The sequence below is a fragment of the Hesperophylax consimilis genome, chromosome 3 (genome assembly GCF_061612785.1).
Source record: "Hesperophylax consimilis isolate HC1 chromosome 3, BYU_Hcon_1.0, whole genome shotgun sequence".
Lineage (NCBI taxonomy): Eukaryota > Metazoa > Arthropoda > Insecta > Trichoptera > Limnephilidae > Hesperophylax > Hesperophylax consimilis.
Genome location: NC_142838.1, coordinates 14,361,808 through 14,382,134, shown reverse-complemented (window position 1 = coordinate 14,382,134; position 20,327 = coordinate 14,361,808). Strand labels below are relative to the sequence as shown.

The following is a 20,327-nucleotide window of genomic DNA, read 5'->3' as shown; positions in this document are numbered from 1 at the left end:
ATTCCCATAGAGATCCTACATCGCAACTTTATCGATCTCATTGCACCCGAATTGCTCTCGTGGCATAAATCACAGAAAAAAGGGCAGATTCTTGGCCCAAACTAAAATCAGCCCTCATCAGCAGTTTTGGAAAACTTCTCTTCACCTGTTTCGGACAACGAACTGCTGCCGATTATAATTGATGGTCTCCTCCATAAATATGAGAACATCATTACTTCACAAAAAATTCTCAGCATAAACCAACTTAACGACGTTTGCCTTCTATTGGAAACATACCAAAACAGAAGAAAAGACTCTAACGATGCAAACGAAATCACCAAACCAAGCAGATCCTCTGGTATCAAACCAGAATATAATGAAAGAAAAACCTGCTCATTCTGCAAGAAAACCGGTCATTCTCAAACTACTTGTTTTAAGCAAGCTAACCTCCAAGAACCCCGAGACACCTGAGCACCTAAGAGGCATTCTTCCCAAAACCGCTCTCCACCTCGTGACAATCTACGAGAAATTTTCAAAAAATCAAGACACAATTACGAGAGATTACACGCTCCCAATAAAGTTGTCAAACCTCCACGGGACTTTTCGAAACCCCCTCCAAATTGGGTAAACAAGAAGCAAAAAAACTAATACCCAACCTCTCGGGAATCCATTTCACTCCAAGGCCTAAGGAATGGATAGAGTGGTTGAGACACGTAAAATACTTCAACCAGGCCTTACATCTTTCAACTGTTAGTTGCAAAGAAGCTCAAGACGGAAGACCCTATGCTCAATTCTCCGTCAATAATGTCACCTTTTCGGGACTTATGGATAGTGGCGCATCTATTAGTTGCCTCGGCAATAATGCACACATACCTTTCGTCAATTGCGGATTTAGAATCAAGATGCATTCTACACACGTCACAACCGCAGACAACACAGCACAAACTGTCACAGGTTCTCTAGCACTACCTGTCAGTTGCGGAAACAAAACAATCACGATCAACTTCTTAGTGATCCCTTCAATAACCCAGAACTTTATCCTCGGTGCAGACTTCTGGAAGGCCTTTAATGTCGCCCCCCAGGTATTTAACACTTGCAACAACACCTCTCACTCCACACAAGTCAGTGAAATTCGTACAGTAATACCTTACGAAAATCTAAGTTCTGCTCAGTCACAACAATTAAAAAGGATGATCGACAAATTCGAATCAATATCCTTCGAAAAATGCGGTTTAGGACTAACTAACCTAGTCGAACACCACATCAAAACAAATGGACCACCCATCAAACAAAGGTACTATAACCTAGCTCCCCAGAAACTTAAACAATTGGAAAAAGAGTTAGACGAAATGTTGAGTTTAGGCGTTGTAGTTCCTAGTAGAAGCGCCTGGACCAACCCAACTCTACTTGTATCAAAAAAGGACGGCTCTGCACGATTCTGCATCGACAGTAGAAGGCTTAATGCTTGCACTGAGGCTGACGCCTATCCACTTCCATTTGTTCACGCCATCCTCGACAAACTACGAAACGCCAAGTTTATATCCTGAGTTGATCTAAGCAACGCTTTTTGGCAAATACCATTAGATGCTGCATCTTGTGAAAAAACTGCGTTTGTCACACCAGGTAGAGGTATGTTCCACTTCAAAAGGTTACCATTCGGCCTCAAAAACAGCCCTGCTGAACTACAAAGGTTAATGGACAAGTTATTCGGCCCAGAATCGGATAATAACTTATTCTGTTACCTAGACGATCTCATCATCATAACTGACACTTTCGAAAAACACATTGAAATGCTGGAAACAGTCTTCCAACAACTCAAGCTCGCCGGTCTCACCATCAACTTGAAGAAATCAGAATTCTGCAAGTCCCGCTTGCGTTATTTAGGCTTTATTATCGACTAAAAAGGTCTGAGAACGGACCCAGCTAAAGTCGAAGCCATGGCAAATTTCCCCAAACCCAAAAACGCAAAAGAAGTCAAAGGTTTTCTAGGACTGGCCGGTTATTATAGAAGGTTCATCAAAGACTTCTCCAACATTGCAGCACCCCTCAACAAAATCACTGGTACACGCAAAGGCATCAGTAATTTCTTATGGTCTCCTGAAACCGAAAAAGCCTTCATCACTTTGAAATCTGCTCTACAAACAGCACCTGTGCTGAACTGCCCTGATTTCACACTTCCTTTCACGCTCCATACTGACGCTTCTAATTTATTTATTGTTTTTGTGTTTAATTCGTAGAACTCCATTTAATTTTTTTATAAATTTAATTTAGATTAAATTTGATAATATTATTATTAAGTTCTGCAAGTGTTTTAGTTTTTTATTATTGTGACAGCTGTTTCGGCTTACAAGGCCATTTTCAAACTGTGGTTAGTCCACATTGAGACGACGTTTTTATACTATTTCAAATGTAAATTTTGAAGGTGCATACATTGATTTATTACTGGTTACACCGATGACATGATCTATTGTTGGTTAAACCAATCTATGTTTTCCCCTCAGTAAATGGTAATGGGTTCTTAATTATTTACTAATGACTTTATTGCTATGAATTATTTGGGTGCATTATACTGCTTGGGTTTTGTGAAAATACTGAGAAGTGGTGAGTAAATTATTTTCCGTACTTTATTAATTAGTGTTAAATTTGGGTCATTCGTTCGTTTATTGATTTCTAATTGTTCAAGTAAATTTAATCTAATGCCCTTTTTTTCTATATGCAATGGTTTAGGACCCTTGTTGTTAAGTGGGGTATGATTATTCACCAAGAGATGTTCTGCGAATTTTGAGGATGTGTTTTTATTATTATAACATCGTATATGTTCGTTGAATCTAGTTGAGAATGCCCTCCCCGTTTGTCCGATGTAAGTGGCGTTACAATCGGCGTGGTCACATTTTAATTCATATAACCACAGTTTGAAAATGGCCTTGTAAGCCGAAACAGCTGTCACAATAATAAAAAACTAAAACACTTGCAGAACTTAATAATAATATTATCAAATTTAATCTAAATTAAATTTATAAAAAAAAAAAAAAAAAAAAAAAAAAAAAAAAAAAAAAAAAAAAAAAAAAAAAAAAAAAAAGACGCTTCTAATGTTGGAATCGGCGGAGTACTAACTCAGGAATTTCCCGATGGAGAACACCCTGTAGCTTACTTTTCCCGAAGTTTAAACAAACACGAAAAGAACTACGGAATAACGGAAAAAGAGTTACTGGCAGTAATGGATTCTATTCACCACTTTCGAGGATACATAGACGGTAGCAAATTCACTGTAATTACTGACCACAGCAGCCTAAAATGGCTAATCTCCTTGAACAATCCATCCGGTAGACTCGCTCGTTGGTCATCACGCTTGTATCAATACACTTTCGATGTCATACACCGCAAAGGCGCCGACAACATGTACTCTTCTAAACACCGAACCAACTGCTCCCATTTCTTCCACTAAGGACACCTGGTATCTAAGGATATTCAACGGTTGCATTAACTCTCCTCAACAGTTTCCCAATTTTATCATAAAAGAAGGACAATTGTACCGTAATTGCAAACCTCCTTTGTCTATTCTCGAAGACCATGCCTGGAAACTGGTTGTTCCTCCCGAAGAAAGAGAACAAATAATATTCAACAACCACAGTGCCCCGGAATCCATACACCCCGGAACCTTCAAGACATATAAGAAAATATCCTTGAAATATTATTGGCCCGGTCTTTTCAAACAAGTGCGAAATTATATTTCTAAATGCGACACTTGCAAAGCTTATAAACACAGCACTGCACCCCCTGCTGGTCTTATGGGTAAACCCAAACGCGCCGATAGACCACTGCAATCACTGTCAATGGATCTTATTGGACCTTTCCCCAGAAGTTATGCTGGACACATGCATATACTCAGTGTAGTGGACATTTTCACCAAATATTGTTGGATTTTCCCTTTAAAAAGAGCCACCGCATCTGCAGTCGTAAGCCTTTTGGAAAAACACATATTTATACCTTACGGAACCCCCCGTACAATTATTGTGGATAACGGAAAACAGTTCATCGCAACTGAATTTAAGGAGTTCCTGTCCAAATACGGCATAAAGGACATTTTTTATAATACTCTCTACACACCACAGAACAACACTGTAGAGCGTTATAACCAAAACATCAATACTGCCCTGGCTATCCTAGTTGATAAAGACCAACGCACTTGGTGTAAAAACTTGGAAAAAATTCAAGCAGCTATAAACAACACGGTAAATCTTACAACCGGTTACACCCCATTCTTCCTCAAACACGGCATGGAACAAATTGTTCACGGCTCTCTACATCGGAATATTGATTTCCCATCATCGGTCCCCTCATCTGAAGACCCTGTAGAAACATATGCTCACCGTTTAGAAGAACTTTCTGCTATCTACAGCGAAGTAACAGACGCTTTATTACTGGCCCACCAAAAAAGTGCGGACAGATACAACTTACGCAGGAAACATGTCACTTTTAATAAAGAGGATATTGTCTGGAGAAAAAATAACACATTGTCACAAGGTGCCATGTACTTCTCTGCCAAATTGGCACCCCGCTTTATCAAGGCTAAAGTACTGAGAAAAATCTCAGATTTGGTGTACACCCTGTCCGACATTTCTGGTAAACACATAGGCAACTACCACATAAAGGACATTGTCAAGGCTGGAAATATGGAAACAATAGAAACCATCACTCCCGTCCCTACGTTTGTACCTCATTGGCAGAAACATCCACTGCCATACACTACAAACTTTGCTTAAACAACTATCTATGACTTCTACTATTGATCTCACAAGCCGTCTACCATAGTGTTATTCGTTTTTTGTTGAAATCATAAGCCTTTTTAACCATAATGTTCTTGATTTTCATAAGTTAATCATCCATTATGGTTTGTTGTAAGTAAATCTTACACGACAAGGTACAATAAGTGTCAATTGTAACCTTGACCTCGGTACACTATTTCTTTGTATATAAACTTTTGTTACTATTCTTTTTCTCACGTTTCACTTTTTCTCATGTACACACCTTTTTTGAAACTGATCATTTCAGAAAAGAGACACCTCCTCAATGTCGGTTTGTATTTTTGGGTACGCGCGATACTCGAAAATGTTCTCCATTCCCTGTTCCCAACACACCAAGTTTTCTTGACATATCATTTTATTTTTTTGCTCTTGTTCTTCCTATTGTCCTTCTTATTTGTTCTAATGGGTTCCATCGTATAAAAACAATGACCCTTTTTGCAACATACACCCAATTGAGGTGAATGTTCTACCCCTGTAATTTGTAATCAAAATGCGTGGGTAATTCCAGTTCGGTATCGTCATTTGATTCAAGTTACACAGGTGTAACAAATATAAGTTACAATTACCATGTTAAAGTTTTTTCAGTTTTCCCAAAATTGAATGGCGCTCAACTATCCCATTTGCTCTTGTCTTTTTTCAGAATTTGATATTGACACGTCATTTCTGAAAATAGTTGTTGTAAAGAAAAACAAATTGCAATTTGTCTTCCTCATCAATAACATTGTACCATGCATAACACCTTTCGGTCACATTGAGTATGTAAAATCATAGGATCTCAACTTCCTGACCCAAATCTGTTATTTTGTCGCACTTTATTTTGTCTTGAATGACATTAATTTGCCTTGTTAAAATACACCAAGCCAGGTCACTCATATTAAGTTATCCTGTGTCTCAAGGTGCCCTCCTTTTTGTATATAAAAATGTATAACATGTAAAGTTCACAACATTCGTGTTTGTGGCAATTGGTAACACCAAGCGTGTTTCCTTGCTCATTTTGTTTGGTCATTTTAAGTAGGTAAAACCCAATCAGGTCTTAAATAAACCACTACAAACCTTTATATTATAAGCAAAGAATATGTAAAGCCAAATAGGCCTCCTTTGCTATATATATATTTTTTTGTCTTGTATAAAAAATTCTTGTTGACATATGTCTTGTATTATGTCATCACTTACCGTGTAAACTCAACTTTTGGTTGTGTCATCACAATATATTGTAAGCAAAGAGTAAGTAAAACCAATAGGTCTCTTTCGCTATATTTGTGCGCTGTGTTAGTAATTACTACCATCACATCACATGTCTTGTACAATTGTATCTGCTTGTCATGTTACTTTTGTATTATGCTGGTACCAATAACTATCGACATCACCAAGTATATTTATTGTGTATTTTGTTCATATGCCGTCTGTATTGAAATGGAAACTTCTTTATCAACTTAAACGTAAATTTGTCTTCCACCATGATACGAGAGATCGTTATAAAATCCACCATGATACGAGAGATCGTTATAAAATCCACCATGATACGTGCGAACGTTATAAAATCCAACGCTATACGAGAAGCTCGTCATAATCACTTAATTTTTTCGCCAATGCAGCGAATAGGTAATTTGTCTCAATGTTTTGATATAAATACCTACTGTCTTACACCCTTGCAATACTAGGCTCGACCTTTTTTTTCAAAATCGTTCAAATTCTTACATGATACGTGAAGACGTCATAATACTTACCGTGATTCGTGTGAACGATATAATATCAATTGGCCTTTCTTAATTAAGATTGCCACCTGTTTATACTTGAACTACCTGACGTAGATCATTTTACCCGGATATGTCTTGTCATTTTAAAAACATTTGACACTTTTGTTTAACTTGCCAAACAGCAGGAAATTTCCCTCTTGGAAGAATTTAAAAAAAAAAAAAAAAATAACATTGAAGCTGTGCATTCAGCAAATTTTGGTTGAACTGATGCCTGTAGACTTCTTGTAACTAAACCCAAGAACTATCTACTATCCATTGACCATGGACTAATCATCGGCTTCACTTTTGATTATGAGGTATCGTGTCGTAGGAGGTCAATCGGGACATGACACAAAAACACCTAACTCGTCGGCTGGGAAACGAATAAGAAAACTCCCAGGTTTGTGAAATTTGAACAAGGGTCTGTCATTTTCTCACAAATTTGTAGAAGATTAAATCGACCCTAGTCTTTCATCCAATACACATGAAAGACTAGAATTGTATTATGTTGTATGTTATGTTTCATCACACCTTCTTGTAAATGTAATGAGTCGGGAAACCTGCTGTCAAATATATTTCGCTCTCTCCTGAAGATCGAATCCGGACTCTAGCCAGTTTTCAGCAGATTTCTGTACTCAAACATCTTCTTTCGTCATCACTTTCACCATGTACATATTGTTAAAAATTATTCACGGATTTGGAAATAGTACGATAAGCATTGGCTTATCGTCTGTCAAATAGGACAAACCTCACATCTCAACACTCTGGCATCTCTACAAACCTGAAGCACCTATTTTGACCTCTGTGATAGTAGAACCCCTCCGCAACAACAAAGTTCCACACCGTGTTCTTTTCCAAGACCCTAGTGTTCATTTGAGTGTAATCTCAAAGGGTCATGTGTTAGTGAAAATAACAAGTGCTACGCAAACTCCGACCCACTACGCAAACAAACTACGCTTCGCAAATCTTAGCTTCCCGGACCAATGATAAACTTAGAGTCATTTTTTTTCTCTCTTTCAAAATGTTACTATGTTTTGTCTTGTCTTGTCATGTCATATGTCACTATGTTTTGTCTTGTCTTGTCATGTCATATGTTACTGTGTTCTGTCTTGTCTTGTCATGTCACTGTATTTTGTCTTGTCTTGTCATGTCACTATGTGTTTTATGTTTGTCATCAATTAGCTAGCACACCCAACAATCTCTCTCTCTCTCTCTCTCGCAAGCCATCTCTCTGAGAAGCCTGTGGCATGTTTTAAGTAAAAGAGGATTCTTAAGCCTATTGCTTCATTGCCACGTCGCTTTTTCTCGGGCGGGCGGGGATGTGTCACGTAACAAATCGGACACGTTCAAAACTCCCGCGAATTCAAATCAGTCAGCGGTGAGTTGTTACCATTGTCGCTGTGCGCGCGCGCCTGCCTTGTGCACGGCCAAGTTGGTAAAACTGCTCTACGCTCGACACGCCGGCATTCAAATCACCAACGGCCGCCCACACTCACAATCTAGCCTTGGCCCTGTCAACATGTCTGTTTTGCTATCAACCAGGACGCCATGATTGCGCGCCTAAATTAACGGCCGCTTTGTACAAGTATTTTCGAAGCCTGTACCTAATTGCTGTGCCTACTCACCATGGAGAAATGTACACGTAATAGCGCGTACAGTACGGAAGATAACCCTCCTTTTGTGGTTCAACATGTACGCGAAACCTACTACAAATTCATGTAAGCGGATTAACTATCTTTACCTTTTATGTGCCTTTTGTGACTTGAAATATGCCTACACACACGCTTGCCAGCCAGAACCTAAATTATCAAGAGAGATTGTTCCTAACGAAACGCTAGGAATATTTAGGATGTAAATGACCCATCTCATTTGTGTATCTGTTTGTAATTGTGCTTTGTGAATATACTATCATACCCCATTAATGCGTTTCCTTTGACGAATTCGAAGTGGTTTGTTTGGCAATCACTTCCCCGTGTAAAAGCCGTAGCTGACCTGACGCCTGATGATCATGACCTCAACCTCTACCACCTGAGCTAACGCCGATATGTACTAAGGCACCCTTTTTGCAATGGACCTCTCACAGGGAAATTGCGCCCTTTACAAGGTATATAAAAACAAACGCGTATTCAAATGCAACGGTGGGTCAAAATTTCAAAGCAATTCTTGAAGATTTTCGGAGATTTACGATTTTGAACAAAAGAACATTTATTTTTACATAGACAGATTGAGTGGGTATCTGAATCTGGAAGGAAAAACAAGTTTGGCACATTTATTAACTACATATTTCCTTTTAAATACGTGTGCGATCTGATGGTAATATTGTCATAACGTAAATAAATTATTTTTGCTTGCTGATTTTAAATTCACTTGGATTAATTTCCATAATGAAATTAAATGCCACCTCCTTTAATATTCATAAATAATTGATATTAACGGTTGAAAAAACACTGTAATGAGATATTCAGGAAATTAAGTGAGCACGCTAAGTCCCTTAATTCGAACGGCTGTATTTGAAATTTGTGGAAATTTCCATACAAAAGCTGCATAAGAAATATAATTACGCTTGAAGTAATAACCATTAGCCGTTTTCTCGAAGCGGTGGGGATTGTTTATGAGCGCGTTCACAAAGCTGAGAAATTCTTTCATAATTCCAAGAATAAATCCCTCTTACTGGATGCCGGAAAATTAAATTAAATTCAAAACTCTATTTAAACACCGTAAAACTAACACTGTGGTATTTTGCTGCTCGACAAAAATCCGGGTTCAGCTCTTTTACTACGTAACTAGTTACCAGTGGGTACTTATGAATAATTTTATATTACGTTTTAGTTACGGTCATTCGCTTGTTGGGTGGTTTGGGCATGCAAAACGGATGCGGATCTAGAGAAGGAAAGGGGGAGAAAAGTTGAGATGATTTATGGAAAGTTGTCCTCACGTTGGGATCACCAGGAAAGCGCGCGGAATATTTGAATTATGGAATTATCTCGGAATTTTATAAATGCGTACACAACAACAAAGCAAAGAAACTAAGAACCGTGACTATAGTAACTGAACAATAGGAACAAAAAGTACAATCAAAACATTTCGCTGGTGGGTTTAATTAATTAGGAATAGGTTTTAAAAGCTAAAGAAAAACCAACACACAAACAAAAACAAAGAAAAAAACAGGTGAGGAATTTTTTTAATTACATTTAGTTTAACCAATACATCAAACTTTTACACAAAGAACTTTAAGATGACAGTATTTCACAAACTTTTCCAAATAATTCCAATTATGTGGATTTTCTCACACTTTGGTTTAACGTGAATATAAAACTTTTCCCGCAGTTACAAAAGACAGTCGTAGGTAGTAGAATCTTCACGATAAGTTAATGTTATATACTTGTGATAAGTTGTATACTTTTCAAAATAAAACATATTTTTGATGATTTAAAAAAATGGACGAATCAAAGATTTAACATTGATTCAGGATCAAACTTGTGGAATACTCAGAAATCGAACCACCATAATGGTGGTTCCAATTATTGAAAACGAGTCAATACCTTACATAATGCATAGGTACGAATATAGGTTTTGAATTTAGTCCTAAATAAACCAATTAGTCTATGGAGAAACCGTCACAATAAATATTTATTATTATTACTTTTTATTATAATGCTCAAATATTTTGTAAAACATAATACCTATATTATTTCCTAGAAATGTTGCTTTTGGTAAGAATCTATTTGGTAGGTAGAAACCGACTCGACGCTCCGTAAACATTTACCGTTGGCATATTTTTATGGATGAAAACTTTTTCAATATAGGGCTCAAGATGAGAACAAGACGGATAAAGTTTGTAAATTGGTATCCAGATAATGCCTCTGCATATAAATCTTCTTAAATCCATCTCAGAAGAAAAAGCAAATCGACTCCTCTAGAACTTAAGTGAATTAATAACTAATAATGTAAATTTCACGCAATATTTTCAAACATGATAAGGCGAGGGACTTTAATAACCTATAATCGAACAGAAGGAAGTTACATCAAATGTGTCAACTGTTCAACTTGATGAATTCAAAGGTTCCTTCCTATCTGTTTGACAGACTGCAGTGGTCCCGTGACTCACATGCACATAGTACACGCCAAAGAGACCATTTACTTGTTCTCCCCAAACATAAAACTGCTGTTTTTGAGGGTAGTTTTAGCTACTCATCGTCAAAACTCTGGAATAAAATACCACTGCCTATTCGAACAACAACATCGTTGCAGTGCTTTAAGAAGCTCTGCAGCGAATGGTTGCTGACAGCACAGTCAACCGCACAACATCATAATTGATTGAATTTAAAATGAAAGGGACACCTACTTGTGATTATTATTTTTTTTTACTTTTATCTATGTATTTTATGTAAATTTAATCCTGAATTTATATTTTATTTTATTTTAAAGAAATTTGTATTTATCGATTTATAACACATTATATTAAAGGCACTGCTGAAAACCAGCTACATTCCCGGAGAAATCCGGAATGTACAGCTGAGCAGTTGCCCTTTTGACAATATAATCATCTAAATGTATGTGTACAAACTATATGCAAACATGTAAAAAATTATTGTCAAATAAACGTTTTTATTATTATTATTAATATACATGACGTCCAGAAACTAGTGCAAACGGGAAACTGGTGAATCAACATCACATATTAAGTAAACAACATTTTTTGATTTGATCTTTCGTTTCCGAGTAAATCGGGTGCGAATTTGGATTTTTCTAGGTCAAATTTATAAAAATTATTATCCTCGTAGGGTTGATATCATTTTTACTGTCTCTAAATTACGTTGAAGTGTAGACTCGGCTTCAAATAGTTTTTTTAACCATTTAGTTGACGAAAAAAAGAGTAGGTAAAAACTAATCTGATATTCGAAATGCTCAAATCGATAAAATATATATTTTGGGTTCTTTATGTGAATGATAATTCACCAGATTTCCCCTCATAACACTATTTTCCGGACACCGTGTATATGAAATTAAATGTTATAATTCAAATCCTATCGCAATATTCAGAATTCCTTGAGTTTTTACATAGTATATTTTCACCATTATTAAATATTTTTTGTCTTAATTTTCTTTGGATATTTTCATTAAATATTTTTTACAAAACAATTTGGCTGTGCCGCTTTCGTCAATTAAAATTTTCTTTTATCAAGATTTTCCTCATATTGACTAAGTTTATTTAAACATTGAAACACTTCAATATGTTTCTACTGCATTTTAAATTGAAACCTTTCGTGTGGTTCTTTTTTTTGATCGTCTGTTTTGTCACAGATCTCTTTTATCGCGGTTCTGTTTAGTCCGTGTTCTGTTTTGTCATTGTTCCGTTCTGTTTTTGTTTTTTCGCTGTTCTATTTCTGTCATAGAATTGAATTTAGGAATACTCACGACAGGGAGGTATAACACCGATCAAAAAGTGAAACAAAAAAAACCACAGTAATCTCTGTGGTCTGAAACGTCATCAGGTTAGTATCCAATGAAAATAACTTTGAATTTTGACAGCTGCGTACTGGCTGAGAGGATATCTGTGGTGGTTTCGTTTGACATCTTGAACTTGAAGCACGCCGTTGTGTTGTAGAAATTTGGCCGATTTTAATATATATTGTTTATCCGATATAAGCGAGATGTCCATCAGTTTTTGAATCGTGGAGTATGGCCGTGTAGTATACCGATAGTGGAAGGTGGCCGAAACCCCTGATCCAAAATACTTCCCAGGTTATGACTTAAATGAACCTCCCGTAGTATACCAGCAAGGATATGGCAGTGGAGGTGTCGGAAAGGCTCCTGCATAAAAATCAACATAAACATTCCATGACAATCTTATGTCGTGAAAATATAATACACATCTTTGTGAAGTTATGATGTTTAATAATTTCTGGTAATTTCCTAGGTATCGCTGACTATTTGTGAGCACATACTCTGATCAAATCCCACGATAGGATCTACCATCTTTACGACGATGTATTTAGGGCAACGCAAAATGGTTATTAGAAGAGTAGACTTGTTATTTTACACGTAATTCATCAACAATGTCACCGGCCAAATGCCTGTGTTGAAAAATTGTTATGAATCGATCAATTGAAACGAAAACATAGGCACAACCAACAAAATATATTAATACACTGCTTTAATGCTTTCAGGAAGAACAGGAATGAGTATTAACGATGTTTGGAATGAACCAGAAACACGAAATTCTACTGCCGATATCGAGGATTTTTTAAGAGGTTTTGAGTTCATTGTAATTGACTTATAGACACATTACAAACAACAATGTAGGAAAACGTTTATAATTAATCATCGATTTTCTTTCATGTTAAAAGGATTGTATATTTTTGTTAAAATGATTTTAGTGTTTCATGCCTAGTAAATAATTTCTAGGCAGGGTGGTTCGGTCATCCAATTTTCTCTGAGGAAAGCGACTACTCCGCAGTGTTCAAGCAGAATATCTTCTGCCCAGCGCAGTGCGTAGCAGGGCTTCAGCTCCTCGTCTTCCCGCCTTCACTCCTGAGGAAGTCGAGTGCGTCAAAAGGACCTATGACTTCTTCGGACTAAACCACTACTCCAGTTCATTATGTAACTTTGTTCCTGCCAGGAATATGCGTATTGTGATACCGTACTGGATCGTAATTATATCATGCTAGGTATAATTCCATCGTTCTGATACATCAATGATTTAAACTATTATGTAGCTATAATTTACTGTCTTGAGTTTTTCATTTTCTTTTGCTAGCAGGGAAATATCAAAATTCGATGCTTCTAAACATTCGACATTTATTTTTAAAATATTTTAGGCTTATGAATGGAGCAGGCTCCGATTAAGAATTATATTGTTTATGGTGGCGTTTTTTGAGTTTCCTCTATCCTCATCGATGGTGTATGTGACGTAGCCAAGTGACACGAAAAACAAATGTGGTTGCTAGATTTATTTATTTATTTATTTTACGCCTATTAAGGCTTTTACATACATATATAACAATATTTAAGAAATTATACTCGTAAATAGTGCAGGAAATGACTGTTTAAAACACATATATAAAAAAATATTGTTGAATTTGATCTACACAGTATGTATGTACAAAATATAAATATAAAATATCCAAAATAATTTTTTTGTTTCAGCCGACAAAATACTGTTAGCGTGCAAAATACTGTAATACTGTCAATTTAAATAGTTTTATCAAAATATTCCCCTACTTGATGAAAAAAAATTCAATAAGGTATGCTTATATAAAATATATTAAATATATCAACAAAATCGGAGTATTTTTTCCTAGCTGTTGAATCCGTCGCATAGGAGTGTGATATTGGGACGTTGATATAGAATTGCTACAATAATATGGTAGGTACTGTCTTGTAACTGACCTGCTTGGAGTATGAAAAGAGATTACGTATAATAAATCAGGGGTATAAAACATTGAATTAATGATTTTATACAATCAGGTTAAATCGGAAATTATTCTAAAAATTATGGTTAAACAGTGGACCAACTTGCTAGGAACAAAAAGCACGGAGTTACGAATCTAGTGGGTGGTTTATTTATGACTCACGGCAATTCCTCTCGTCCTGTCCCCAGGGGCAGTCGACCTTCCCATCGCAGACATGGCTCTGCGCCATGCAGCGTCGCTCCCCGCAGTGGATTGTGCCGCGGCCGCAGCTCTTGCAGTTGAGCTCATCGGACTGGTCGAGGCAGTCCACGTGTCCGTCACAGCGCCAGTCTGCCGGGATGCAGCGCTTCGTGTCGCACTGGAAGCCCGTCGGACAAACTAAGGAACAAATTAATAGGGTTTTATTATGATGTGGACAAATTACTCAGAACTAACAAAATTAACAAGTGAATTGTTCGTGAAGGACGTGTTCTTATCAGTGCTCTGAATATTAACTGTATAACAGTGTTGATATGGCGACAAGATCGACCCAAGCCTGGGAAACGGTCACCGCTGCCATTAAGGACCTCACGGACCAGATTAGTGGCCTAAAAAACATCATAACAGAGCTACATAACAAGGTTAGTGATCAATCGAACCTTATTGTTGCACAAAATACTACCGTCGCCAAACTGTCGGCGAAGATAGTTGCACTGGAAGCCGCCAGCACCTACGGCACGAGGGAGCACGCAACCAGTGGGCCGTCTACCTCGGGTAATTCTACGGAAGGATCAATCCCGATCAAGTCTTCATCTAGCGGGCCATCGGCCTTGGACGAATCGGCAGAAGGTACAAACTCATCAGCATCTCCGACAAATGAGGAATATCTCGGGAAATCTAACCCGGACGAAAAAATAAAGAAAAGGAAACCAAGAAAAAATAAAGCTAAGCCACTGAATGAACCAATCAATTCTAAACACGTTGATTATCAGAGTGAGTGGCAGGTGCAAGCACGAAAGCCGCGACATCGTACATCCCTCATAATAACGGGCACTAAAAAAGAAACGGCGTTGCGAGCAATAGAGCGAAAGCATTATATCCACGCTTGGCGCTTTAGCCTAGATACCGATAGCACACACGTGCACGCATTTCTCAAAACCATTGAACCGGACTCCGAATTTGATATTGTCTCATTGAAGGCAAAAGGGAACTACACCTCCTTCAAAATAGGTGTCCCGGAAGAAAAGAAAGATACATTCCTAGATGCCGCCAACTGGCCGGCAGGTATCGCTGTGTCTAAATTTAAATTCTTATCACCATCAAATAAAGAAGGTGGCACACAATCAGGTAAATCTTTACCTACCTAAAAATGGCAAAACTAGCGTTGAAATACCAAAATGTGCGTGGTCTAAATACGAAAATAGGTGAATTTTCGAACAACGTTATTTCACAAAATTCTGAAGTTATTGCTCTAACTGAAACATGGTTGCAAACCTCTGTATTCGACGCAGAACTGTTGTCCACCAGCCAGTACACAGTACATCGCCGGGACCGAGAGGGGCAACGAGGGGGAGGGGTACTGCTCGCAGTACGTAAACCGTTAAATTCAATAAGAGTAAGGGAGCTAGAAACAGATGGCGAACACCTCTGGGTAAAAGTCTGTAAAGATAACTTCACTGTGTTTATATGTGTAGTGTACTTCTACTGCACAGATGACAGCGAAAATAGACGTATTTTCTATGAACATTTAGACAATAAAGCCAATATATTATTAAATAAGAACATAATAATTTTGGGTGATTTTAACTTAAATAATAAACCCGAAGACGTCTTAACTGATTTTTCGTATTTCACAAACTCGAATGGACTGACGCAGTACAATAAAGTGAAGAACAGTAGCGATAACATTCTCGATCTTATCCTTAGTAATATAAATGTGTGTGACGTGATGAGAAGCGAGGAACCACTGGTGAATGAAGACCAGCATCACCCGACGCTGGACATTTCCGCGCGCCTATCAAGAGCGGTTCGGTGCAGACGAAGACCCCGCCAAAACGATCGCCGCGCCCCCCGCGGGCCCCCGCCTTCGCTCCACAATTATAATTTCCACCAATTTAATTATAAGCGAGCAAACATAGAACTGTGCAATAATATTCTTTCGCATTTTGATTGGACATTTTTGTACACCATAAAATCTGTAGACGAAGCAGTGAAATATTTAAACAATGTACTGTTTAGTATTTTTGAATTATGTATACCAAATAACAAACCCAACATCACAAACGATGTATATCCGATATGGTTCAATAAGAGCATTATAGATAAACTGAAAAGAAAGGAATCGCTCAGAAAAAGATATCTATTGCACAAAAAGCAATCCGATTATCTGATATTTTCAGCGAGTAGATCCGAGCTAAAATCTGAAATAAAATTTGCTAAAAAACAATACATGGAAAATGTTCAGAATGGGATCAAAGACGACATAAAGTTTTTCTGGAACTATATTAGGTCACAAAAAGTTAACCCAACCTCACCAACATGCTTGATTGAGGAAGGCGTAACTTTTACTAACCCTAACACAATTGTAAATAAGTTTGCTGACTATTTTCATTCCGTCTATAGTCAAGTAACCCCTAAACTTGAAACCAATTTCCCAACAGCATCACCCTGGAACGTTGGAGATATCTCACTCGGATTGACCAACATCCAGGAAATAGAAACTTGTATCCGGAATCTCCGACCTGATAAGGCTACTGGTCCGGACGGTATTCCTCCTTCAATAATTATAAAAATCTCTCCAAATATCTGTGTTCCCCTTGCGTACATATTTAATCTCTGCATCATGTCTTCCACATTTCCACAGTGTTGGAAACTAACGAGGGTCAGCCCCATTCACAAAGCTGATGAAAAGACTGACGTCAGAAATTATAGACCAGTTGCAGTACTGTCAACAATTCCAAAAATTTTTGAAATGATTATCTGTGATAAAATCAGTCCACAAATCACGCCTTTCTTAAGAGGTAATCAACATGGCTTCTTACCGAAGAAATCAACGGTAACCAACTTACTCTCTTTCTCTCGACGGGTAGCACAAAGCCTAGACTGTAGGCATCAGACGGACGTAATTTACACGGACTTCGCAAAGGCATTTGACCGAGTAGATCACGATATTCTAATAAAAAAGATGCATAAAATAGGTTTTAATCAACCCTTACTGACATTTTTTGCGTCATATTTAAAAGATAGAAGTCAGTATGTAAATATAAATGGATACGACTCCCATAAGTTCGCAGCTCTGTCAGGAATTCCTCAAGGATCGAATCTCGGTCCCATGTTATTCCTCATTCTGATTGATGACATTCAGGATTGCATACGTCACAGCTCATGTCTACTATTCGCAGATGACATGAAACTGATGAAGGAAATCGAATCAGATTATGATTATTCGAAACTGCAGGCCGACCTCGATTCAATCATGATATGGTCGGTAGAAAATAAACTTAACTTCAATATTAAAAAATGCGTTGTTATGACTTATAGTCGTTCACAAAATCCGGTATTCTGCCAGTATAGAATGAATGGTGAAGTACTTACACGCGTAAACATCATCAAGGACCTTGGGGTGATCTTTGATCCTAAGCTGACATTTTCAAACCACATAGTCCAGCTTACCTCGGCTTGCTCCAAAACTCTTGGTTTTGTAATTAGAACTTGCAAACAATTCAATAACAAAGAAGCAATGACCTCCATGTTCAACGGAGTGGTCAGAAGCAAGCTGGAGTACGCCAGTACTGTCTGGATACCTTATCAACTTAAATACATAAATATGATTGAACAAATTCAAAAAAAATTCCTAAGGTATGTTTACATGCGATCATACGGAATATATCCGAAATTCATGCATCACGTGGAACTGCTAAAGGAGATAAATTACCAAAGCCTGGAGACTAGGCGTAATGCCGGACTCATGGTATTTGAATTAAAGTTACTAAAAAACCTTATCGATTGCCCATATCTCCTGTCATGCTGTAGATTATTCGTTCCTGATAAATACTGTCGAAATCGTAGCCACGACCTATTCTGTATACCGCAGGGTCGGACAGATGTCATTGCCCGACATAGCATGACAAGAGGTATGACCTTACTAAATGCCCTACCAGCGGATATAGATGTGTTTAATATCACTATACCATGTTTTAAAAAATATATGTACATGTATTGTTAGTTTTTATAAAATTGTACCATAATTGGACTTACCTGTCTGTCGTACAATAATAAAAAAAAAAAAAAAAAAAAAACTTCGTCGATATACGTGTATTTTATGCGTTTCGTGTCGCACTGGAAGTGCGTCAGACACACCAAGGAACGAATGAAATATATTTTATTTTGCTGTGGACTGTAAGTTTGGCATATGGGCTAAATTAAAAAAAAATTCATCTGCCGGGTAATAATATGGTATCACCAATTGGGGTGTGTTGTAAGGCTAAAGGTATAGGGAGGGGAAGGAAAATGTGGAAAATGAAGGTGAGGGAGTATCTGGCTATTCAGATCTGGTCACCAAACACGGCGAAACCCATTCAAGCAACGTTTCAATTCTGAATGCGATGAAAATTTTACTAAAAACTTTGTTTTGTTTTTCTTATTTAGTATTCGGGAATCAGTCGGAAGAAATAAAAAAAGTGTATTTGTCGCTAGTACGCAATTGTTAGAATACAATTCAATAGGAATTATCAAATTCATATGAAATATTGAACGTATGCATCACATTTTTTTACGATTTATTGACTTCAAACTACACATACCAATTCAACACATAAACTATACATTATTGATTTTATAACACGCTTAAAACACATTGTTTGGAAAATGGCACAAAAATAAATTACTTTTGTAACTTTTTTCATTAATATTATTCATTCCAAACTAGTTGTCGTGAACACCTGCAGGCATAAATAAACTATTCACCTGCAGGTCATAGACTTCAATGTAACAAATCGAGCAACCAGGTAAAATATATTTCTCTGCAACAATAATTTCAGTTTTAATTAACACACAAATGCACCTCATTCTCGCCTTCATTCCCCTGGACACAAATTATAATGACATATTAATTTTATTTTCAGCAGTATTTGAGAGATAACTGAATGATGTTTTCATGTAGCGTAATATTATTATTTTATATTATATTTATGCCATCTGCAATTTTAAAACTGGTTATTTTTTTTCAATTTTTCTCTATTTTTTAAATGCACTGTCACTGTATCATGCAGTAAATCATGTCTCATATATAGAATACAAAATATGGCGTTTATAATGAATAAATAAATATTTTTTTGAGTATGCTATGACGACTTTCCTGTCAATACTGGGAAGGTATATTTTCTACTATGCTAAACAAAAAATATTCGAAGATGAAATGTGTACGCAAAATTTTCTGAATTGATTTAGTAACAATTTAATCAGGGGACCTTTTCAATTTGTAGGATTTTACGTATCAGCTCACAATGTCGGCATTGTCGTGACATGACCTTTCCCCTCCTCCAAATGATCAATTCAAATAACCCATCCGAAATTCGTGCTCTTTTCTGCGATACAATAATAATTCGAAAACTTTTCCCAACCAAATGGCGTACAGTCTGTTTGTTCCGCAAATGTGATTTTCCCCAGGCGAGACGAGCTTTCTTCCCTAGTAGAAATTTGTACCGTAATGCAGCGAGAGGCGAGAAGGAATATAAAGAGAAAGTCGTGAATGATATCGTTATACTCCCTTGGCGGTGGTAAAATGACTTTCAAATGGTGTATGATATTATATTTGAGTATTATTTTGTTACTTAACTTTTCCTAAGTAGCTATGAGAAGACTAAAATATAACCATCAACAAATTTACTACAACGAAAATGAACTGGTTAACGTATTAACGCGCAAATAAACAGATACAAAGTATTATTGTTTTTGTTGTTTTCACTAGTAATATTCGTGTTTTAGCCCCTTTTTGCTGTTTCACTAGTAATATTCGTGTTTTAGCCCCTTTTTGCTGTTACACTAGTAATATTCGTGTTTTAACCCCTTTTTGCTGTTTCAATAGTAACATTCGTGTTTTAAACCTTTTTGCTGTTTCACTAGTAATATTCGTGTTTTAACCCCTTTTTGCTGTTTCACTAAGTAACATTCGTGTTTTAAACCTTTTTGCTGTTTCACTAGTAATATTCGTGTTTTAACCCCTTTTTGCTGTTTCACTAAGTAACATTCGTGTTTTAAACCTTTTTGCTGTTTCACTAGTAATATTCGTGTTTTAACCCCTTTTTGCTGTTTCACTAAGTAACATTCGTGTTTTAAACCTTTTTGCTGTTTCACTAGTAATATTCGTGTTTTAACCCCTTTTTGCTGTTTCACTAAGTAACATTCGTGTTTTA

At 36.9% G+C, this 20,327-nt stretch overlaps 1 protein-coding gene across 1 annotated transcript in view; it reads right to left on the bottom strand.

Annotated features, from left to right (window-relative positions):
- The window catches only part of LOC149424999 (atrial natriuretic peptide-converting enzyme-like), a 94,255-nt gene that overhangs the window by 19,103 nt on the left and 54,825 nt on the right, over positions 1-20,327 (bottom strand). Inside the window, exon 6 of the mRNA XM_089650899.1 lies at positions 14,098-14,313. Within this exon, the coding sequence (XP_089507025.1) occupies positions 14,098-14,313 (216 nt within the window). The remainder of the gene's footprint in view (positions 1-14,097; positions 14,314-20,327) is intronic.